Source organism: Pyxicephalus adspersus, chromosome Z, assembly GCF_032062135.1.
Source record: "Pyxicephalus adspersus chromosome Z, UCB_Pads_2.0, whole genome shotgun sequence".
Taxonomy (NCBI): domain Eukaryota; kingdom Metazoa; phylum Chordata; class Amphibia; order Anura; family Pyxicephalidae; genus Pyxicephalus; species Pyxicephalus adspersus.
The window spans coordinates 46,717,151-46,743,134 of NC_092871.1; the positions used below are offsets into that span (position 1 = coordinate 46,717,151).

The 25,984-nt window shown below is 37.2% G+C and overlaps 1 protein-coding gene across 1 annotated transcript in view; it reads left to right on the forward strand.

Moving 5' to 3' along the window:
* The first annotated feature begins 1,536 nt into the window (after positions 1-1,536).
* Positions 1,537-25,984, forward strand: part of COL5A1 (collagen type V alpha 1 chain) — a 120,831-nt gene continuing 96,383 nt past the window's right edge. The window contains exons 1-3 of the mRNA XM_072431525.1: positions 1,537-1,932; positions 22,090-22,315; positions 23,707-23,869. Of these exons, the coding sequence (XP_072287626.1) occupies positions 1,833-1,932; positions 22,090-22,315; positions 23,707-23,869 (489 nt within the window). The 5' untranslated portion in view covers positions 1,537-1,832. The remainder of the gene's footprint in view (positions 1,933-22,089; positions 22,316-23,706; positions 23,870-25,984) is intronic.

Below are 25,984 nucleotides of genomic sequence, written 5' to 3' on the forward strand. Positions count from 1 at the left end.
CCACGTATTCTGCAAAAAAATTATTACAGTTACCAACAAGTTTCACTAGTGTTGTTTCTTTTTGTATATTGTAAAATATTGATAATGCAGGAGAGTGAGCCTACCTATAATGCTTGAGATGGATTGGTTAATGGTAATGATGTTGCCATAAACTGATTAGAAGCGTACTCTTGTAAAGGTTATGTGACAGCATCTGAAACTGACCTGGTGCCTGCATATACTATGTTTTCCTGACATTTCCCTGCAACCTATGCAATTTTCTATACATTTAGTAAGGTGTGCAATACATAGTAAAATGTCAGAGTTTACCAGAGCTCTAAGACAGTAGGCCAATGCTATTCGTATACGGACTGTATCCAGGGATAGGTTTCTGGGACACGTAATAAACAAGGTGCAACACCTGGTGAAGCCTGCTTTTAATATTTGATAGTTATACTGTATATTAACAACCAATTTACTGTAATGTTCATAATATATAATTATATAAATTATAATATTATGTAAAGCTGTAAAGAAAATAAAACTGAAAAGCTTCTACTAGAAACGTTGAGGATAATGTGTTCCAAAGCACCTACATCTACAGAGGACAGTAGGAGCTAGTTAAAAATATATACCTATTTGAATGTCCATAGCTTGGTCACAATTTTTAGTACAGCACAAAAGAAATAGGGCACCCCTTCTGGTTGTATAAGGTTAACCTTCAGCTGAAGGGTTTTTTTTGCAGTAAGAATTTTGTATTAGTCTTTCCTTAGTTCTGGAAGGCATGCTGGATTTTTGTCATTATCATCAAGCCTTGTACAAGCTACCCTAGTATTCCTCAGAGAAAGATGGCTAGCCTGGAATCTGCTGGGGAGTATCCTATTACAAATATACTTTAAAATCCATTTTCAGACTTCTCCACTATTAGATGATTTGTTTTTAAAAGCTTTTTGGAATTGTGTGACCACCAAGGCTTTACAGCCACAACACTGTATCCTGTCAAAGAGTTTCAGGGTGCTTACAGTGTAAAGAGTCAAAACTTCGATCTGCCTTGGATCTGTGGAAATAGACATGGAATGCCCAGCGTCACATACCATCACTGCTACAAAACCTTTTAAAGTATCCCAAGTGTCAGTTAGAAGCCCCTGCAGTGACAGCTGTTTAACCAAATCTTTACAGACTGAATAGGCTGCAGCGTTGTCTAACTCTGTTTGCATTCCCTTCAATTGTCTATCTATCCTAGGACAGCAAAATTGCATCTCAAAAATTTCTTGCCTGCTAGAGATGAGAAAAAAAGTTGTTGGCACGCAAAAGATTTAACCCTATGCATACTGTGCATGTTACATGTTCCTGTACCACAGCTTCTCCTCTCTCCAAACTTTTTTTCTTTTTTAACACACTTTTTCTCCCCCCTCCACCTCCTCCCCACCCATCTCTCCCCCTTTCCCTGAACCCAGTGAAAGTAGGCAGATCCTGCAGCTTCCCTGGTTTCTGATTCGTTGTCCCGTTCTGGGACTGATAGTTCTTACATCTGCCTAAAAGGTTTTTCACTCTCTATTCGGTCGACAAGGGGGCATTAGTTCTCAAGACGACCCCAGACCAGAGAAGAGGGGTAGGAGAGAGAAGGAAGAGGGTGCAGGAGCTGGGGATTTTGAAGGCACACATTCAAGTTGAGCTCCCCAGAAAGCACAGCCCCCCCCCCAAAAAAAAAAAAATACAATCTAATGGCTTTATAGAAATTGCATTTCCTTCAAGGGTTTGCACCCTTCATTTTTGCAAATTTCTATCATTCCAAGATTTGAGCTGTGGACCCCTGAACCTTAAAGAATTGGCCCCCCACAGCAGAGGAGATAATGAACATGGATACACATACGAGGTGGAAACGGAGAAGTTGGAGGCGAGACCTGTCCCTTCTTGTAGCTCTAAGCTTTATATGTTCACAGTGTCATGCAGGTAAGGAGCCTACCAAATAAAAAACTTGAAACTCCAAATAGACTTTTACCACTGACTGCATTTGCCAAACTAAATCCAAGCAGCCAAATTATTCTAGCTGTGCAGAAGGTTTTAGCAGTCTATTTTCCTCTGGGTATCATTTAATTTGAGGCCCATGTAAGGGCAAAGCGTTTAATACAGCCTTGTATTGTACTCTGCATCTTCTTCTGCAAAACTTTTAACAACTTTTACTCTCTTCACCTCCTTAATTCTTCATAATCTGCCTTGTAGTCACTTTGTGACATGTAGTTTTGGATTGTCCTGTAGCCAGTTTACAAAGTATTTTTTTTATTTTAAAAAAAGAAACTTTTATTTGCTTTAATTACACCCACTGTGAAACTAGCATATTGCTCCACCTATAGGCCAAATAGCCCTCAGCAGTTATTTCATAAAGCTGATGTGTGCAGCTGTGCTCACCACAAGGTGGTATATATGTCCTGCTTAATTATGAACATTTAGACCAGGGAAATTCTGTTTTTATACGTTTGTTTAATTTTTTTTGTTTCTAAATCTATAGCAATGCATTTTAATGTGTCTGTTTTATACATAGCACATTCTTAATAGACATCTGTATTGTCATTATACAATATATATTGTCATTCCTACAATACCTGTATCCATTGCTACTAAGTGACAATTGTGCCACAGGTTACAAATTAAAAGTGCTGAAAAGGCAAGGATTGGAATGCAAAGTGCACTAAGTGGAAGCAGTCAAGGTATATCATAACATTCAGAAAACATTTATCACTTTGTTCTGTGCAGACGTAATGTAAAATTAGGGTGTTGCTGAGTGTCAGTGCTGTTTGTTGCATAGTACACAACTTTATAAAAATTGGCATTATCTGCAGCCTTGAATAGGTGGGTTTAGTGTTCATTGCACTGTACAGTAAGGCTGTCTTCACTGGGAGGCACAAACCTCAGGGTTACCTGATTATCTCTAGGAATTTTGTGATAAAAAGTCCTTCTATTGTATATAAAAGTATATCAATAATACTTGCGCGTTGAGTATATATATTATTTTGTTTATTGAAATGGTAACATTTCTGAAGTTACCTAGTTTCAGTTTGGAGTTTAAGCAGATGGTAAAATACATGGTCTGTTTCTCCTTGTACTTGTACCTACAAAATTTTGAATATTTGTTTTCTCACTAAATAACAATAGTCCACAAGATCAGTGTGCTTTTTCAATTGCATAGGGAAGGGATAAATGCTCTGTCAGGTTCTTATTGTCTTGTGTTCCCATCAGAGGGATCAATTCTTCATTTCCTGTTCCTAAAAATATAGCAGAGACAGAGTAGAAGTTTCCCGGAAGTGTGGAAATCACGCCTTTTGCCAGTGATCACCAGAACAAAAGGGTGCAATTGGAAGATTTCCCCCAGCCTTCTGTTCTCGTAATGGCTGTAAAATTTGTATTTCCCATCTCTTTCTGTGACTGTGGCAGTGGTCTCCATGACATACAAAGATTGTGAGTCTGCCCAATGAATCACAGACAACAAAAAAAACAGGTTTTAACCATTACCCATCAAATCTGAACAAAAAAAGTTTCGGCTTGAGCTTTACTTTAATGCAGCTTTTGACTCTGCAACTGAAAATGGATTTATTTTAGACTTCTATACCATTATAGAATAAAAAAAAGTCTTTGAATTATTATAGTTAGGTTGGTAGGAAAACAAATGGTACAGTGCAAAGTGCCATAGCATAAAAAGAATCCAAACGATACAATGAAATACATTTTTTACTGGTATTGGCCATTCCAGGCTTAGAGGGGAGCAGCAGAGGTTGCCTGGAATAAAGTCCTATTGTAGGTGGATTACTGAACAAGAATCCTGTGTGTACAAAAATCTTGCCTCAGGACCACAACTTTCTCTAGTAAAACATACATCTGCTTTTTGTAATTAAATGAAGCTGTTCATCATCCCGTGAAACCCCACAAAGAAGAACAATCTCTGCTGAATATGTGAACTTTGTGCAGATATGATGTGTAAGATTTTTTTTTTCTCCAAAATAATTTTCCCATCTCTCTCCTGGTGGCATCAGATTTCAAAGAGTTCTGACCTCTCCATGGCGTTTGCTGGTGGAGGTGATGGCTATGCCTACAGCATGTCATATTCATCGCCACTCTTGATCACCTTCCCCAGGAATTCCATTACAGCTAATCTTTTGTGTGTAACATTTAAGCTATATGGAGGCTGCTTTACCTTGCACAAGTATACTGCCACTGTATTACTTGTGTATTTCCCTTATTTCATAATCATTTATCTTTATGGACCTTTCCAATTCCCTACCATGCCTACAGCTTCACACTCTTACAATATGTTTTATTAGCTCTGACAAATTCTGCAGTGCCTAAATTAAACACTAGGTCATTCACATGAGCTGTAGCACCAGAGAAGCTATGGCTGCTATTGATCCTCAGCAATCAACTGTTTGACAAGTCAAAATGTTGATAGATTTTCAGAAATCCTCTAGTTTCTAGCATTTTGTTTAATATGACTGTTCTCTTTTCCTTAGTCAATTTTCTGTTTAATGTCATATAAAATGTTTTCATGAAGAAAGCAGTCACTAAGTCCTTAACATGAGAAAAGTTGACAAATCCTTCCTACTCTGTGACATCATTCTAGCTGATGAAACCAGAAATTTGGCCAAAGACAAGTACAAGTATTATTACATATACCACTTGGAAACTAGTCTACTGTAAGATGATGAGTATATTCCTAAACAATAATACATGTTAGCTCCAGGGTTCCTCTTTGTTGGATTGGAGCCCTCAATTCATGAATAGCTGCTAGAAAATTAAACTTGTGGTTTGCATGAAATCGACATCCAACTATAGTTTCTGGTCCTTTCTTTGTTCTGATATTCTTGGTTGTGGGCCACATAGTTATTGTTGTACTTGAGAAAGACTAGATTGTATGACCCTCACCCAGAGTGCAGAAGACATTAGGTCATGGCAGCTGGCTGATTCTTTTTTTCAATGGTGTAACCATCTCTGGCACCACCTTCTGTTGAAAATCATCTTTGTTTGGTAAATATTATACCAAAGCAACCGCCAAATCTTTTGGGGGAATTGGCAAGATGAGGCGCAATCTGCTTTTGTGAAGAAGGAAAACATGTGTGGCCAATTTAAAAAGTGCTCATTTTTATATACGTCTTCCCCCCTTACCGCCATATGTTTTTGATCACCTGGCCACAGTATATATGTCTATTTAACAAAGCCATTAAGAAGATTTCTCTTCAAGGCTGTTTTCCTGCCAGCTTGTTTTATGTTCTTTCTTTCTTGATCATCTCCCTTTATATCATCCTTCAAAGTCCTATCACATTTCCTGTCATTTCAGGTTCTCTTTGCACTAGATTATGTAATCGGCACAGAAATTGTTTTTTCATGGAAATGATTAGTGCCGTCATGGGCTTCAAAATTTTGAAGAATAAGTCATAAATATTACTTTTGAAGGAACTCATTCATACATGCATGGAAAGGCTTGTTTGATTTTATGGAAGATTGGTACATTTTTTTAACAACTTATGGATGTTATGTAACTACATTCAGTTGACTAGGAGGTTTTATGGGACATTGATCTATCCTTGCTAGTGATATTATTATTGTTTTGTTGCAATATGCTCAACTGCGGTTGAAGGGTTAGTCCACCAAAATGCAATTTTTTAATAACTCCTGTCTACCTGAGGAATTTTGAATGTTCCAACCTTGGTGTATAGACCCAGAAACTCAGCACGGAGATCCCTCTTTTAGAGTCCCAAAGACAAAAAAAAATACACTCAGAAAAACCCATAAATCCAGTAAATAGTGTAATTGTTAAAAAATATCATGATTTAAGCGGAGAATTTTTGTTTTTTTCTCCCCTTGAATAATGGAGGTCTTTTTCTTCCAGTTACCCCTAGTATCAGTCATTTCAGTGATAAGGGTCTTGAGTACATGCCAGTCATGTATTTGATGTGGGGTCTTGAGTACCTTCCAGTCATGTCTGTGATAGGGGCTTTGAGTAACTGTCAGTCATGTTGGTTATGGGGGCCTAAAATATCCACCATTCATGTCTATTGTGGGAGCCTTGAGTACCTCTCCCAGTTAAGTTTGTGATAGGGGTTTCGAGTACCTGTCAATCATGTCTGTGATGGGGGTCTTGAGTGCCTACCAGTCATGTCCGATGTATGGGCCTTGGGTACCTGCCAGTTATTTGTATGTACCTGTCTGTTAAAAAGAAAATTATTTAGTTTGTGGAGCCACATCTCACTGATGATGTAACTATGTTTAAAAGCAAAATTAAATACAGCTTTTCCACTGTTATTGCTATGGTTTTGACAAGGGGGTACGCTAAACTCAATTTGAAATTGGACAACATGGATCTTGCAGGATCACTGCATGGATGGTGCTATTGCATCTCAGAGGCTGATTTTTCAGGTATGACAAGCCTGAAACGGGGCACAAACTAGAGTTCTAATTTTGATTTTCAACATTGCCAGAAGAGTCATCGATGAAAGCTGAAGCTGAAATAATTTTAAGCTTTTCTTAAAGTTTAACACTCACACTTTCTATTACTTTATATCTGTACATCACATAATAATTTTTGAGCCATTAAAGATAAAAGATGGCATCCTGTGGTACCTGCTTTCGGGCAGAACTTTAAATTTGAAATGGCATCCAAATTTACTTTAGTGCAATATTTCAGTAAATGTTAGGGGTTTATGTTACCTATCAAAAAAGCAGGTAGTTCAAACAGTTAGAGAACAGAGGTATTTTAGTAGTAATATGAGACATTGGCTAGTTTGAAAAATAAAAGCATTTTCAGCATATAACGAGCATTTTATATACACAGTAGAGGAGAAAAACTCCCCCAAACCATAAAAAAATTAAATCCATAAAATTTCTAATGTGCATTACACTTAGTACTTAAATTGTACTCATGTATTTTAAAATACAGCTAAAGGCCTCTGCATAATACTCTAAACATGTACCAAAACCACTTTCTTTGCAAGTCTCATAACATACACAAAAAAACCTTCACTGACTAATGTAAATCCTCCTTCATTTGTCCCACATGATCTCCTATCCAGACACTGCAGATCTCAGTGGGTGGGTTTCAGCAACAGAGGCAGTACTGTCAATCCAGAAATCAGTGTACAGGACTAGGTGTGGTTTTGCATTGATTGACCTCATATACAATACTGATACCCATATTGCAAGCAGGCACATGAGAGGTACATGAGAGTGCCAGTTCTGGTCTGAATTCAGGAAGCATGGGAGCATTGTTGCCATCAAAGGAAGCTGCATTAGGTAGGCTTCACTGGCAGGAGATACAGCACAGCTGCAGCACATTCATTTTTTTGGTGTGGGGGAGGCAATAGTTTTTCTTTAAGACTTGGCTCCTGATAGGGCTTTTGATTGTGACAGGTATTCTTGGAAGAGTTGTAATTCTACAAATTCCCAAATTGTCCTTTCAAATTCTTCCAAGGTGAACCTATACCTCAGAACTTTGTGCAATTAGGCAGATGATATAATTTCTTGGATTTGTTTTGCTTGTCGACATTCACAACCGAACCATTTCTATAGGTTTTTTTTTTTTTTTTGTAGCATTGACAATAGAGCCCTTCACATGAGGCAGACCTTATTTTTTATTGCACAACACAGATGCTTATTTCATGACTGTATTTTTTAGTTAAGGCCGCTGAATTTGCTTTAGATGTTGCACACTGTTTTATGTCCTTTGAAGCTGTCTCTGCTGTGTTTTGGAAGCTCCATGTGTTGGAAGTGCAGATTATACAATATTTGTTTCAAGCTTCACATCTCACATTCTGTCTGATCTGGCTCGGAGCTGAAGTGCACGGTCTGCTTTTGGGGCAGTATTGCTGCTTGTACTGCTTCAATCGTCTATTGATACCTAGTAGTTCATCTGCAATTTATCATGACTCCTCATGATAAATGTTGGGCTGGACATGGTGTGGAGGTTCAGTGGGAGCAAGAAGGCACGTGGCACTTTTTCCCTCCTGGCAGTGACTTATCAATGACTCTTGATACATGCCAGAAACATACCTCTGCAAAGGTCCAGCTTTATTTGCTATTTCATTCAGAAGTTCACCTTATGAAGCTATGGGCCAGACAATAAATGTGTCCTGTATCTGATTGCTGTAATCCTTCAATAGTCTGAAAACAGGTTTAAGGTTCATCAGGTATAATTTACTTAAAGTTAACTAAATGGCGATATATCTCCAGGTTAAAATCAGGCTTGTGGTAGAGTTTCCTGATTGGTGGAGAAAGGTGGTTTAAAGGTGGTTTTACTAGAGGGGAGTAGCTCAGGGAGGAGGGCTCCAATATAGTAATCCAGGAGGTACAATAGATTCCTACAGCCTTTTCCGAGAGACTCATATGTTTCTACCAAATATCATGGCCCAGGCAATCATCAGTTGTGCCAGAATAGATTCCCATAACCCAGTTCTTTACAACCTCAGCCACCATGCCATATACAAGATGGCCCAGTCACTTCAATATTTTCCTTTTTCAATAAATCTGCCAAGTTTTCTGGGCACAAGCCATGTATAGCATTTGTCTTGGTGTGTCAGGTTTGTGGTGGCTTCCAACAGTCATTGATACTTATAGGAACATGGAGTTCTAGTCTGCAATATTTACCAGTCTGTGGTTGGCCTAGGAATCTTTTACATAACTTTGTGTTACTTCTAGGTGGCATCATCCATGTAACTATAGATAATAAAAGCCCGAACATAAGAAAACTCTGGAGCATCGGTCCTGTAGATCTCCCAAGCATGCAGTTGTATTTCCATGACTTTGTTTCAAACCCAGTATTTGTTAGGATTGTCCAAGGCTTTATTTGAATTTATGGTCTTATAGAACCCACATTATAGAAACAAGCTTCCCCCTACTTGTTTATCACAGCTGCCATTTGCTTGCTTTGGTTTGCATAGCATCCAGCTGTTGCGCTTCATTTGGAGGGACTGTCTCTCCTTTCGGACAGAACACCTCTGACCCTATTTTCTTCCCAGTTGTCCCTACTTATGGTCTAATCTTTGTGGTTGGAATATAGAAGCGTGAGATCTCCCCATGCAGAAACTGATGTGAATGCTTTAGTCAGTGCAGCGCTCTGGAATATTGCAGTACAAGATAAATATGTAACACAACAATGTATTATAATAGAGGATTTTTAGCGTAATGTGAATGATTCAGTGTTTTCTGTACAGCACTGCTGAATATATACCAAATCTGTGAAAATCATAGTATGTGACTGTGGTGGAAAATGTAAAGTTCAGTGTCTCTATTTGCAGAAACTCATATGCATATATGTGCAATGAGCAATATAAAGAAAATACAGGGTACAGGTTTTATATAGTGGACCCACAGCAATGGCTTCCTAGCAGAATGTTGTAGACAAATAGATACAATTTTACCTCACATCAAGGATGTTACAATTTGCTGGTTCCTGTTTAAATGCAGAATTTTAGGTAAATAGGGAAACCTTTCCTAATAGTTCCCATAGCTTGAATATCAATCTAAAAAAAAAAAAACATCTATCTGGCTGTTGTGTTACTATTTTGACTTTGATAATTTAGTAATTTAGTCAGGAACAATTATGTAGATTAGAACTTCCTAATAACTACAGTCAGTTTATTTTGTTGGTATAGGTAAAGGGTTAGGGGGTTTGGACCCTTGTCAGGTTATTATGTTCCATCTTCCAATTGTGCATGACAGGCATTTTATTCTTGTCTCTGTCCTTGGTGCAGAGATTTCCCCAACTTTCTGTCCCTCTGAAACCAGGAAAGAAATAAAGGTGTGTAGGTGTCCTGTAACCCCAATCTGCAAAATATTTGTGCTCTCATCATTTCCTGTCCTTGTGACAGCCAGTCATTGGGGCAGGAAGTAGGAATAAACCTCAGCAATAAGGACACAACAGTAATAAAGTAATACAGGGGTTCTAACAACAGTTGGAATTTGGCTTTTACATCCAGCTATAGGAGTTCATCAAACAAATGCAAAATAATTATAGACCATTGGGGCCACTGTGGCCACGCAGCGAAGCCCCCTCCTTGACGCTCCTGTACTTACTGTCAATGACTTGTATAATCCAGTTTCCACCCTGCTATATTACGTAATAGGAAAGATTAATTTCTATTTATGTCTTATTTTTTAATGGTTTTTGCCCTGCAGGTTATCTGGTTATCTGTAGCTGCAAGGAGATAAAATATTTGATACATTTTCTTCATATTTGTAGCAGGAGTTTGGAAGGATTGCAGATTTAAATAATTTGGGTTCCTTGGACACTGCTGGAAAATAATCAGCAGTAGGTAGAATATCATATTCTGTACCTGCTATCTATTAAATAAATACAAGTCTTTACCATCAATCTTTAACAATCATGTTATTTCATAAAGGCATTAACTAGTTATCAGTTTTTCTTTCTACCTGAGATTTTCCTTTACATTTTGTTCTGAAAACACAAACAGGGCAAACACCTTTTTTTTACAGTTGTCAAGAACAGGCTTTCATGTTGGAAAATTCTGACTTCTGTCTCAATTTCCCAGGTCTGCTTCCCTGATCCCCATAGTTTCACTCTTTTTGGACAATAAAGAGGTACCATTCCTAGTTGTATTTCCTAGTAACCATTCAGATATTGTTCAGACTGGCAGTGACCACATCAGTGCATCTTCATAGTCATAGTCATTCCTCAGCTTAAACTTTACACAGTAAAGGAAGCAGAACAGTGCTCAGTGTGCAACCTTGAGTTTAGATTTGCCTAATGGATAGATATAAATTATTGTACATATCTAGAAAGGTTAATTGCTAATAGATGGGGTTCATCAACAGCCTGGGGTGCTGTCTGCTGTGTATGCTATAATTGTGCTATTTATTTCTCCACCTGGCAACCCCCAGGAGTTTAATACCATGTTTCCCCGAAAATAAGACCTACCCCGAAAATAAGACTTAGCACTTTTCCCCCAACCTGCCCTAATATAAGACCTACCCCGAAAATAAGACCTAGTAGAAAAAAAAAAAAAAAAAAAAAAAAAAAAAACTCACCGAGCGGGAGACAGCGGGCGTACACACTCCGGAGCCGCACAAGCCGATGCTTGCCTTGTAGTTCCGGCTCCTGTCACAGGCGGAGTGATATTACATGCACTTCGCCTGTCAGAAGCCAGGAACTCAGCTCACGTCTTCTGATAAGGTAAGTTTTTTTTTTTATTTTAACCAGCACAATTACGGTATAAAAATAAAAAATAAAAATAAAAATGTGAGCAATCATTGCCCCAGCCACATTTTGTGCTGATTTTAGGTTTGTAAGGACAAGCTGGCTGATTTAATACAGTAACAGTGCAAGAAGAGAAATGCTGAATTCAGTAACCAATACCGGTAGCAATGAATCAATGAAGAGTTTAATTTACAATTGGGTCACCATATAAAACTCTCAAATGCACAGAAAAAAAAAAAAAATAAAAATGTGAGCAATCATTGCCCCGGCCACATCCACTGAGTGCTGATTTTACACAGATCCACAGATGCTGTACAGTGCACCTGTGGGTTACCGTATCTTTTCTGGTGCACTGTGCTGCATCTGTGGATCAGTGTTAAAGCACCTTAATATGTTAACCACTTCAAAATGTGCCTTTTTTTATGGCCATATTCATACATGAATATGGTAAGTGTTTTTTTTCATTAAAAAAAGTATATAAGACCTACCCTGAAAATAAGACCTAGTGTGTTTTTGGAAGCCCAAAAAAATATAAGACAGTGTCTTATTTTCGGGGAAACACGGTAGTGTCTCAGTTTATTGACAAGAACTCTGTACTAGATAGATTTGCCTTCTGTTGTCAGACATAGCCCTGGCAGTCTGTTCTCTGTGTGATGGCTGGCACAAGTCAATAAGAAGGAAAGATTGCTTCTTTACTAATAGTCCCAACTTCTAACTGGTGTCTTTTAGGCTGAGTATCTGCTTTTCTACCCTAAGATATAGAACATACAAGTTTTCACTTTTGATTTGATCGCTAATCCGATTAAATGATCAGATTTGAAGTAAATTTAACAGCCCGCAAATGGTAATTTTGAGTATAAAACCAATATTTTGGGTTCCTTGATAAAAGACCTAATCAGAGTAGACATGTTGGTGTTGTGAAGCCATGAAGCAATCAGGTGGGGGGCTCTCATTCAATATGTGGTTTCACTTAGTCCCCATCCTACAGTTGGAAGGGAAGAATATTGTACATGTTTTTGCCATGTTTTAAATCAAGCATTCCTTATCAGTCCTAATTTTGAAATAGGTTAAATCATAGGTGTCTTCATGACCTTTTTTAGCAACAATGTATGGCTGTCTATCTATTTATGATAAGTCAAAGTGTTGTATTTCATATTTTCCCTCTTAGTGGGCAAAGTGTGGCCCCTTGCAGTATGATTTTGCTTAAATTTTTTTTTTAAAGATCTCTTCTCCTTTCTATAGGAAAAATTATTTATTTTTTTATACCTAAGAGATCTCAAGCATAGTGTCATAACAATTCAGCAGCATCCAATGTAGGTAATCAGCCATGATCTTAAGGTTTTGCAGTTCAGCCAGCCTGATTACAGGTGTGAATGCAGAGCCACAATTGTTTTGTATTTTTTTTTACTTCTGTTCCTTGGAAAAATAAAAAAAAATATATTTCTTGCCTCAAAAAGCCACATGTACATACAGCATATGAATGTGCTGCAGATGTTACAAATAGGAAGTTATTTGATGCTTACTGCATGTGGATAATGAATAATGAATGGATAGAGTGAACCCCTTAGATGTAATATCAAAGATTGCCCCCCCTCCCTCATCCTCTATTCAGGGTCTCTAGCCCCAGTCCACAGGATGGCTCTTATGTTTGCTTCCCTCACAAAAGACAGAAACATATAGAATCCTTGTGTCCAGTCTTATTTCTAGCTTGCTCACATCTGATAACAGATTATTTGATAAGAAAACATCATTCAGCACAAAGATCATTCCAAAGCTTCCATAATGTTATGCTGTTTCCTAATTTTGTATTTTTCTTATTAATGTGAACTACGCAATTCCATCCTTGACTTGTCTTTATTAAATTTAAATCTGAACGCCAGCCTTTCTGTTAATCATACATTGATGTAGAAGTTCCTATCTTGTACTGAAATTGCTTACTCTAAATTTACTGCATCCTGTGAGCTTTTTACAATGTACATTCGAAGCTGGAGGATGCCCATCATCTTTCATCCTATTCCCCTCCAGCCTGGGAGTCCCTGGCCTAGATCTTTCATTCATTGTATTTCACTTCTTTCAATCATGGAGGCTCAGAATCACATGTGGCCATGCAAGTGATTTCTGTCTAGGAACTACTTCTTCTTATTATTACTGGGCCTAATATAAAGCTGCGTACACACTTCCAATAATGATTGTTGGAAATAAACGACTGAGCGGCTGAAAATCGTTCACAAAAAAAGTGACCAACGACTGACCAAAAAGGCCGACAAATGAGGATTGACCATGAATGACCATTACGGCGGATCTGATTGGCCGACGATCGTTCACTATTTATCGTGTGTACTGTCGTTCAGTGATCGTGCATGTTTCTGCAATACACTTTCTCTTTTACATGTCACTTCCTGCATCGTTCAAACAATTGTATCTAGCGTGTGTAGACTATTGGTGGATTATATTTTAACAATTGTATTGTTACAGCATATACAGAATTGTGCACAATACGATGGTTCAAAATAATTGTGCATAATTGTTAGTTCGTTTTCCAACAACAATTATTGCACGTGTGTACCTAGCTTAACTCCCATCACACAGTCAATGATGGCCATTAGATTCTGAAAGATGTAAATTGTGTGTGTGGCTATGGTGTGGACAAAGTGTAAGAACCTCTAGTACGAAGACTAAAGGATAGGAAATGGTAGGAAGCTTGTAAGGAAGTGGGTTCTGTATTCTCTTAAAATTCAAAAAAGATCTATAATCTAAAACAGATATTGCAGAATCTGGTCATGGCCTTCACAGTTTAAATGTCTCACTTTGTTAGACCAATGTTGCCCAGTGGAAGGGGTAGACAGTCAAAAAATAATTATATAAATGGGTGTAAAGGGTATATCTCTTTTTAACGTATCAACTTTTTCATTTGTCATTTATTTGTGTTTCTCCCTTTAACTAAAACAAAAAACCAAACTTATCTTTAATCCCGCAGGTCCCTAAAGGCGCTGGTCATTCCCACCATCCCATGCGGCGTCTTTCTGGAATTCCTCTTTACTCTCTCTCTCTGCTACATTATTTAGTTTCTCATAGTCTCTTGAATTCATATATCTGATGTGTATGTGTGCATGCTTTAACATTAAACAGAACTAAACTAAAAACAAAAACTACACTTACCTTTAATTCTGCAGGTCCCTCAATGGCGCTGATCATTCTCACAATCTGGTCCGGCATCATCCTGAACTTCCTCTTCTTCCCAGCGCAGAGGAAGCACTGCACATGCGTGATATCGGCATCTTAATCCCCTAGGAGAAAAAAATGTTCCTTCTGCCCAGGCCCGAGGTCAGGGAATGATCAAAGGGCGGTGTTTCACATTTTTTTTTTTTAAAAAAAAGAGTGTTGCACTTAAAAAAAAAAACAATTTTATCTTACATAGAAGAGTTGTCTTCCCTTGTATTTCAACTAAAAATGTTGAGTTTGGGTACGCGTTAAACTGAACAGAAATAGATTGAAATTTCTCAAATGAAGTAAAATTTCCAACCTGACTGATGAAGGTTCTTTTAATTCTACACTCACATTTGGTCTATTGGATTCAGAAAAATGAATCGGTTTACTGTGGATTGGGGACCTATCTTTGGTTTTAAGTCTCCTGATTGTGTCAAAAGGAGGTGAACTGAAATTATATTGGGATAGCCTATTTAGTAGGTATATCGTTCTTGAGCTGGGTGAATAAAAATAAATCCTAATAACATATTGTGTACTCAAAGGTATTGAACATGCCAGTATTTTTATAGAATTTAATTTTAGTTACTGCTGTTGAATGTGTGTGATGTCTTTTTCTATGCTTCTTGTGCATGTCAGGTTTTTAAATAAAAATTAATTTGACCTAATAAACGTTTAACAAAGCTATTAAAGTATACAATGACTGAAACTAGGATGGGATGAAATCTGTTAGTGTTAAATAGAACCTGTACTGAGAGATTAGGTAGGAATGAATGCTTGAGGAAGGATCTTTATTTTCTAAGTGTGTATGATCTGTGTGTATTGGGGTACATGTTTTTTGTGTAATGAAGTACATGATGCTGTATGTATTGGGTTCATGGGTGCTTTGGATTTAGGAGTACATAGTGCTGTATGTATTGATGTTCACAAGTACTTTGTATATTTGGGTATATGGTTATGTGTGCATTGGGACACCTCCAACCTTTCTCAAAAGAGATGGAGGGACATCTACTTTATTTTTACTTTTCTGGTATACTGGCTTTTTAATATGACAAATTCAGCAATTCAGAGGTGGAATGAAAAGTTTAATGCGGTGGCGCCAGCAATATGATTGAGCAGATAATTCTCTTTCCAATATAGTATCATTTTATTCCATGTTTCATTCATCCTCATTTCAGTTAGAGTGGTTCTGTCCTCTGACAATGTGAGATCTCTTCTTCCTACATCTGATGATGTATTTACAGTTTCAAACAGTTGTAAGCAGTCATTGACTACAATGTGTGGCTTAAATAATGTTCCCAGCGAATGGACTATATATATATATATATATATATATATATATATATATATGGATTATATATATATTATGGAATAAAAGAGAAACATGTTATTGCAGTAAATATTTTATGACAACTTGTTCTAGACACCACTTTCATATTAATGGGGGCTGAGACAAGCACAAACATAGCAGACGTCAGCACAAGAGAATGGCAGGAGAGCTGATAATTACTCCAACAGAAGTGCCAATAACCGCAATTCTGTTTAACAGGTTTACTCGGGGATGGGGGTGGGGACAGTGTGTGTGTGTGATTTCAATGTTGTATTCATTGCACTCAGGGAAGGGTGGAGTCCTGTCTACATACCAAACATGTTATCATGTTTAGACCTGAGAATGTGCAATTATTTCCAAAAGATAGGTGACAGATATTTATTCATACTTTTTTTTCGCATAATGAAAAATGTGCCCCTGGGGGCTCAGCACATGTCACAAGAGTAGTCATGCACGTTCTTGCTTGCTATTACTCATTGCATACACTGTATTCTGCTCTATAATAGATTTTCTGCTTCTCTGCTGCTTTTGGTTTATTGTCAGGTTTTTGTCTTTTGAAATGCACTCATTTCATAGGACCCTGACAAGTGATATGCTTATATTAGAAGGGTATCTGTCAAATTAGCACGCAAACATTTTCAACTGCTATATTATAGCAATTTCCAGTTAAAGCCCATGAACAAAACCATCAACCTCTTAACTCCTGAATTCCAACCTCATCTAACTCATCCTACATGATCCTAACTTTCCTTATCTTGTAAAGGAACATATATCCACCTAAATGTATTGTCTTGGTCCCTTAACAGTGTTGTTTTTTTGTGCAGGGAGGCCACTGGTCCAACACTGCAGGTCTGCCCCCGCCCTCTGGTCCCCCTCTTTTTTTGGCCCAGACCTCTGCTTAGTCCTCTTCTTCATTTCATTAGGACTCCCAAATACAGCCAGTAGGAAGTATCCACATCAGGTCATGCCTACCGTGTTTCCCCGAAACAATAAATGTGTACTGTAGTCTTCTTCATGGAAAAATAAGACATCCCCTGAAAATAAGACCCAGGGCATATTTTGGCATTTCAAAAAATATAAGAAAGTGCCTTATAATCGGGGAAACGGTAGGAAGGACCTAAATGGATCTTTATGCGACCACCATGATAAAGTAGTAAAAATTATTTAAATAATGTCAGTTAGGCTATGTATACACACTACAAAATCATCACTAAGACGACTGTGGCATGTGTGCAGTGATCTAATGTAATTTACCAATCCCTTGGGTGGATTACTAGGCCAATGAGAACCTCATCATAGGCGGCATGTGCTTTTTCATGATTTAAACCAATATACCAGTGATGATCAGCATATCTATGCAAAGGATTTGGTAATTTGATTTATTTTATTTGGATTTATTTTAATTTTCTGTTTAAAAACACAGATTGGCCACAAGGCAATCCATACATTGACTGCAAGGAAATCTTACCCTGATCTTTAATAATTATCTAGTGATTCCTGATCTAAAAACAAACATTCAGACAGAGAACTGCTACTAGATATCCAGGTCAATGACTTCCCTGATAGCAAAGCTTGTATCAGGATGACAGCTCTGGAACTTAAACTTTATAAAACAAGTCTGCAGTGGCAGCTCCCAAATTTAAACAACGACAGACTGATTATAAAACCAGTTTTCTTTTCTTAGGCTACCTCACTGCACTTTACCAGTTCCCCTCCAGCCATAAAAAGTCTGACAGGCAAGCAAAACAAAAGTTAGAATATTCTGATAATTCTTCTGCATCCCCCATGCTTACCAGTCAAGCTGTGATTGAGAATTCTCTGTCTTCTCTGGAGATTTCTCATCCTGTGGGTTTATAAGAATGCATTCTTTTGTTGGTAATGGGGATATTGCTTTTTGAGATCCCTTTGCAAATCAAATGATTCATTACTGAAATATTCTGAACTTTATATGGACTTTTAGAACTTTTTCTTGGCTCTAAGGAAGGACTGGTGTGCATTGTATAATTAATGCTACCAGAATTGGATGACTGTTCTTCGTCAGAATGTCCGATTTTGATTCCTTCTGGATAAAGCATTAGTATTCCTATAAAACATGTAGCTGGTTTTGTGTGGAAAACAATTCCCTTAATTACAAAGTATTGCCTTTAGTTAAAGTTTTAAGAGTACTTCTGGTTGCTTACTGGTATTTACGTATAAATGCGAAAAGGGATTTTATGTAACAACTAGTATTAACACAATGATTTTTGTTTTATTGGACCCCCTGCGACAGTTTTATTAACTGTTGATCCTGCAAGCAGATTTCCCTTTTAACTAGAGCTGGTTTTAAAATGTTTCTTTAACATACACAAACCTACATTTAATATATCACAATACCATTATTACTCCTTGTGGCTGTGAGAAGGGAATTTCACACACATGTGAAATGTTTGATCATGCTGGGTTGCTGATGAAAATATTTTAGATGGCCGGATCATGTGATAATTGCCACAGAGAATAGAGGAACATGGTAAAAATATTAGAAATAGGTGGGTGAAAAATCATTGTGGGTTCTGAGCTGTGGTAGAGAAACCCTAGTAATGGTGGCATATAAACTGAAATAATCAACTGTAATGATATATCAGAAACCATTTGGTAAATTGTGGTTCAATAAGTGCTTCATCATTAATGAGGATGATACAGTTTATTATTGCTTTGGTACAATTAGTTCTGCTCCACTTGCTAGGGAAAAGTAGGACTGTATTAAGATGCCCTACTACCCTAGGAACACCCAAAAAATTAGGCCCTTTTTTGTAACATTTGCTTTGTGCATAATGTAATTAGATTTCTAATAAGAGTCCTTCTCTAATCCCTTACAACTACAACCCTTCCATTACAATCTATCAAGAAGAGTTTAGAGAATGTAACTAGAAAAGGATGAAATAATTGTTTATACCTTTGAGGACTTGGTGGTGAACCCCCTCAGCTCTCATCTTGGGTATTATGCGCTAGTCCACAAGTGCCCTAGTGACAAAGTTGTTTTGTGTAATTTTTTAGGGGCTAAAAAGCAAACAGGTCTTTCTGAATGGAATGGACAGGCTTTTCACCAATAAACATTGAACAAACTGATCGATTGGAATAATTGGGGTTCATACACAGTAAAAATTCATTTTTGTCTATAAAGGAAAAATATTGATTAGCAGTCACAAAAATATAAATCATTCCCACCCATCAGACATGCTAGTTTGTGTACTATTAATGCAAGCTTATTTCGGATAAGACACAGTTTTTGCTTTTATTAGGCCATGTGGGCATATTCATCTGGTAAGCAGAAAATGTACATGCTTTGTTGGGGGTTAATGACTTTGGAATGAAATGGCATGGCATTGATTAATTATGTGGGCAAAGTTTCATATAGCCATTTTTGTCTGTATGTCTTTTAGATGCAATTAGGTGGGACAATTGAAACCTATTAACAATTCAAATCAGGAGAATGTATTGTAAAGACAGCTGTGCAATCAGTAGCCATTCACCATCACATTTACCCACTGTGCTGCACTCTTTAGCCTAATACATCCTGCAAAAGAGATCATTTCTTAGTCTCGCCAATGCTAATATTGACACTTCTGTTACTAGTTCTGTATTGCTCTAATTTTAAGTCTTGCATTGAGGTTTTCTGAATTTTTACAACATGGGTATTGCTCACCAAAGTCACACACTTTGTGATCTATATGAAATGCCAAATTTGTAAAACCTTGTGACTGCTCTTTGAGAGACCAAGTAAAATTACCGTAAAAGTGACTTCCTCTCCCTTTGAACAATATTATCTTGTAGTATCTCCTTATATCACAATTATATTCCATAACACATGTGCTGTTCAATAAGCATACAATGCTAACAATGTGAAGCAAAACAAGAAAAAAGGCATGAGACTGCTTAATACAGCTTTCAAAATTTAGGGAACAAGAAGTATTCAGAGTCATTCACACTGTAGCTTACAGTATAACTGGGAACTTAAGGTGTACTAGTAACCTTACTTATTACAGTTTTTACTTGGGAAAAGAAACAGTTATGGTAAAGAAAATCATAAAGAAAGGTAATGGACAATATATGTCAGATGCACTTAATTGTTGGGAATGATACTAGAATGTATCTAACAGTAAATAACTGTAATGGAATAAATAGAGCAAATGATGAAAATGTTGTAGCTGCCTAAGGTATCAGAATATTGGAAAATATGGTAACCTTTTTCTTTTTTCCCTATCCACTGCATAGCAAGACCTACAGATTTTTGAGGTTCAATTACATAATTATGATTAGTTAAAGTTTAAACATAAATAAGGAAAATACAGATTGCAGATGTATCAGGAGTTATTAGGGAACACAGTCTACAGGATGGCTTGTACATTTCTATTTAGTGGCTGTATTTAATGATTACTAAGGAACTGTCTATGCTGAGACCTGCCAGAGTGCCCTTTATGTGTCAAATTTGATGAACATGGTGAGAAGAGGATAATGTTTTTTTTTGTAATTTTTCATTTAAAAGTTCTTACTCTAAAGTTCTAAAGCTATTACTAATGGTGGAATCACAAAAAATATATAGTTCAGGTAATACGATAAACCACTGTCAGTTCCAGAGAAAAGGAATGAGGGGGAAATGATGTTACAGAGATCTATGATCTGACAAAGAAGAGGCTCAGATTTGTCTTTGGACTGAAACCATTTTCTGGTGAGGAGGCCCCAGATGTCTCCCACAGGCTGTGATTTGGCTGTGTGCCCCATTCACTAGATGCTTCATTAACAAAATTGTAGCTAAGAGGAGGCCAAGAACTTCTAGTATTGGAGAAGATCATTTTTCCAGATGTGATTTGGGGGGGGGGGGGGTCCTATGTCACATGTCAGTTACTTTACCACATCCCAACAGCCTTCCTAAATTTGATTGGCCTTTTCAATAAAATATTTGAGGATTATTAAAACATACTCATGTTTACTTTAGAAAAGTTTAAAAGTTCAGAGAGGCACTTATCCAAAAATACCAGATAAAATTTACTAAATACAATACATTAAGGTTTTTTGCTTAATTGGACCCCAGATGTGTAGCCTGCCAGTTGCTTGAATTTTAGAGGGGTTAGAGCGAATCTTTTGCCATCCCAAGCACTGAACAATTTTTAACTAAAGGAGTTAATTTTTCCATACCATTTGTGGAGGATTATGTAAAGGAAGCTGTGATAAATGGAGCCTCTAAGAGGTGAAGGGGATGTCTAGGGTACAATGCTCCATTCCTGCCATTACACTGAAACTTCTTAAACCTTATGTATTATCTGTGATGTTAGTAGCTTTTTTAATGACTGTGGGTTAATCTAACCCCACTGAATTTACCTTATACATTTTTTCCATCTTTGCTTCTTTAATAATATTACCTTGTATGTTTTGTAGACGCACAAATGAAAAGAAATGTCTTGGAAGTGAAGGAAATGCATTTTCAGCCAGTATTCATTGGAACAAGTTTCCTTACTTTTTTTTTGTTCTGGTGGCAAATAAAAGTTAGTTTTTTCCTTATTTCAACAGTATTCATCATGATATACCATGATGAGATCTCCCAAACCATAAAACGGCAAGAAAACCTTGACAGAGGTTCCGACCACTTATCATTAGGTTCAAAACTAAAAACAAAAGGCTATAGAGGCCATAGTCAAAACCTTAAAAAAAAGTTGAAAATGAAGATAATGACTTTTTAACAAGAATGATATATCGGAAGAAGCCTGTGGTTATGATATAAGAAAAGGCCAGCAGATCTTTACAAATGACCCATCTTTAAAAAAAAATGTTTTTTTGGGAAAATGAGGTTAGAATGAGGGGTGAGGAATACCAATAGTGTTAAAAGTTTTACACTTAAAACAAATTCAGGTTGTGTGTGGTAATTGCCGATTTATTTGTAAATGATGCAGGTGAACAGCAGACACTTAATAAACAAATATTATATGTGATTTTTAGGTACATTTACAGAAAAAATGTTCTCTAGAAACATTACAATTTCCAATTTATCTGTATGAAATACATATAAAGGTGCTTACAATAGTTATATTTAAATTACATCAAACTATTTTTAATGCATACATGTGCTGTTCTACTTTACAGATGTTATTATTGTCTTTAGGCGACATAATGCCTTGCTTCATAACTGCTGGGTGTGCGTATATGTAGTTCCAATTAGAAGCAAGCCGTACAATGTACCCATCTGCCAAATACACTTGTACACAACTAATGAACTCCACAAGTGAAGTTGTTTTTAAGGAAACAAATGTCTGTATTAAATACAGAAACTCAAGGATATGATACTCAGTGAGCATTTTTTATAATGTACAGTAACATTTTGTTGAATTATATTTTTTCTTATTTTGTCTTTCCTCCACAGATACCCCTTTCCCACAGGATTTCTCCATTCTGGCAACTGTGAAACCCAAAAAGGGAGGCCAGTCATTCCTAATGTCCATTTATAATGAGCATGGGGTCCAGCAGGTTGGCATGGAGCTGGGCAGATCACCAGTCTTTCTATTTGAGGATCACTTGGGAAAACCACTCCCTGAGGATTACCCCCTTTTCAGTGGCATTAATCTCTCTGATGGCAAGTAAGTCCTTTGCAGTGCAATAAGTTGCTGTCTGTAACCAAAGCAATCACACCCTGTTAGGAGGGGTCACAGAGACCAGTAATTAAAAATATGTGTATATAAAGGCACACACATACACAAATGAATATCTTCTGATGTGGGTTGGGGTGGAGAATTTGTCACATGTGTGAGCATAAAGACCTAGAGACAATGTCCTAAAAAAAAAATGTGCATAAAATATGGAAGTAATTAAAACAGGTTTTATTAGCATGTTGAAGAGCGGAGGAAGGAGAAACTAAGAAAAGCAAAACTTAGGAAGATTACCTTCAGCTTTAAAGTGTACCTGGGCTCATGCTATGAACATTCTAAATATTTCATATTTTCAAAGCTGGACTCCAGAGAAAAAAAAATACATATGCAGTGTCCTCCATTTCTCATGTGTAATTTTTTCCTAGAGTACCAGAAAAAAAGACATTTTAAAATGGTGCACCTGAACTTAAAAATAGACCCTCATAGCCTGCTATAGCTGGAACCACTGTGGAGTTATTCAGCCTCACAATATGCAGCAGAAGCTTCTCTGTTACCCTTCTACATTCTCAGTAGCATGGCTTGGCTGAGATTTGTTTCAGTGTGTCTGAAGGCTTAGTGAAATGTGACATCTGACAATCTGAAAAACACATTTTTAGTGGAGCAGAGAAGAAATACAAATTCCGATGATTAATGTCCATGCCTTCTTGTCCTAAGAACATCCCCTTTCCTCTGTTCTTGCATGGCCGCCACAGGGACCAGAAGTGAAGGGAAATTTCATCACAGAAACAGTAAACTCTAAACATTTCTTAATTACCATTTCTTGATAAAGTTGTATGCTTAAATTTAGTCTCATGTAGCTGTTTGTATTGATATACAGCTGTTAGTTTGATCAGTATATGGATGAGAACAAAGAAATTTAATCTTTTTGTGTTGTTTTTTGCCTAAGGACAGAGACATTATCTGTACCTGGACAGTCTCACTGAGATGGGGTAGCAGACTTATTAGCGCTGACAGTGTGTAAAATATGTTAGTACTACAGACAGCCTGACATATCACCATCGGAAATAATTTCAGCCGAAAAGATGTTTGAGTCACCGTGCTGATTACGCTGGTGCGCATGTTTTCTACTAGTCTATTTTATCACTCAACTATTAGGCCAAAGACTGTAAAAAATAGTAAAAATATGGATACATACATGAAAAACAGACAGCCTCCTGGCTAAATGGGACTAGTTCGGTAATATATTTAATGTTTAGGTGTGACATTTCAGGTATTCATGACCTCTCATTGATATTTGTAATGTTGTATCTGTAAATGTTTCTATTTTTTCACTTATCTTCCAGTATCTTCCTGTGTCACTGACTCTGCATTATACTCCACAGGTGGCATCGAATAGGCATCAGTGTTCACAAGAAGCAAGTAACTCTCTTTGTAGACTGTAAAAAACGGGCACAAAAACACCTGGAGCGAAGTGAGCACGCCATCGTGGACACCAATGGAATCGTTGTGTTTGGCACCAGGATTCTAGATGAAGACGTCTTTGAGGTGAGAAGCAGCCAGTCTGTCTGATGGATTTTCCAGTTTGTTTTTATTTCTCTAGAACAAGCTGATTTTGGCTCCATGAATTACTTAGACATGTCCTGTTGGAGGGAAAATGGGATTTCCTCCTTCATGCAGCCAAAATGTGCCTCATTTTCCAGGTAATGTGGAGCACAGCCTGCAGAGCCTGATGGAGAATAAATGTACATTTATAAGATGAACATGCAGAATTTACAGAGAGGCCTCAGTCTTCCTTTACTCTGCTGTAAGAAGTGATTTTACCAGATGTGAAGAGAGGAAAGGAAATATGTTTCCTTTTATTATTAAAGAATAATCGAATCTTGAGCAGACAACTCACCATCTGTAAGGCATATTTCAAATGTGCTAAAGCATGCTACAGCTGTTCAGACAGATTATAGCGTATTAGCTTAGAAAGTGGCCAGTCCTTATCCCTGCAGCATAAAAAAATAAAATACAGTGGGGGTGGTGGAAGCCCATCATAAAGTACACACAGGTGTGCAGACCTGGTAACACACCAACAGAATCCCCAAGAGACAGGAGCCAGAATATATTTTAGGTAGATAAACATGACCCTTAACTGCTTTACTGAAAAATATCTGTTTGCTCAGTAGCTTTTTATCAACGCCACCTTGTTTCTAGTTTGTTGTGGCTGGAGTTCTGCTGTAACTACATAAAGGCTTTGGTGATGAAAAATGGACAGCAAAACCCTGTTCAGCCAATGAACAGATAAAAAAATAGTAATGATTGACATTTTTGTCAAATATAGTATATTGAGTTTTTGAACAAATATACACAAAATACAATTTACATACAAAAATATAGTAACTAACATAACAACTACACAAACTAACCAAGGATTCAGGATAGATGAAACAGCATCCAGAGCCTTTTCTGCATCATAAAACAAAAATATAAACCATATATTATGAAAATATAGATCCCTATGGAATAGAGAACTGAGCAACCAGCGGCTTTAATAAATCATATAAATTCCATGTGATTTACATTTTTTATGTACAAAAACCAGGACCACCAATACCTAGTCATGTCTGTTTTTATCCATGGTTGCCCCCTGGATGTCCCATTCTTTGCATGGCAAGTATTTTTCCAGCCATGTATATACATCCGATTGTAGACAACAAACTCCAACGTTGCTTGCAGCTGAAATAAGCTTGTTTGGTTTTGCAGAAGCTTGTGCTGGGATTTCAGAGGCAGCTAGGTATGGAAGATGTCTTGTCAGCCTTGCACTGATTTTTGACAGGCTGGCAGCATGCCAAAACCCAGAGGAAAACCCAGAGACTGCCTCAGATATCCCCAGGTGGAATTCTGACTCACTGACTAAGCTGATGATTAGTAAATCAGGTTAAGCTAACAACAATTCCTGACCACAGTGCTGCAGTGGACACTGCTATTAGTTTACACTAGATATTCATCTTCCAGTGCACAATAGAGCTGTTTTTTGCAGACTGTGAAAATAAAGTATTTTCAAAACTGTTGTACTCAGACTTGTTAAAGAGGAACTCAACACTGATATAGGGTTAGTTAGGGAAGCTAAAGGAAGTTTTTTACTTTAATTTACAATGCTTGGGTGTCACATATTAACTGCATTTGGAACTTGTTTGTACTGGTAAATAGGATATTACAGTTGCATTTTAAAAGCCATGAATTTAGGTTAGAGATGAAAGAGTTACTTTAGTAGAATCTGTTAATTTAGTAGAATCTGTCTCTATACACTCTGGCCATGAAATGAGACTTTTGACTTGTAGCTGCCTTTCTTTTCATCAGAGTGAATATTATAGCAATTGTTTGTGGCTCTTGTTGGGTCTACAAGAGATGTTCTTGGCACTAGTTGGTGGTGGTTTCTCAGACAGGAAAACTAAGGGGCTTTTATGGCCTTTTCCTGGCATGGAACCAATAGAAGTCCTCTGTGATGGCCTCAGAATGTACAGTTTAAAATGTATAGCTTGTCACCAACCAAACACTGTCACTGTACTGTGTTTTATTTGAGAGCTGATGGACCATCTTTCCACCAACTCTGTAACTCTGATCCAACATTTATTTTATTAAGTACAATCCTGAGTATCTCACTAACGTTTATAA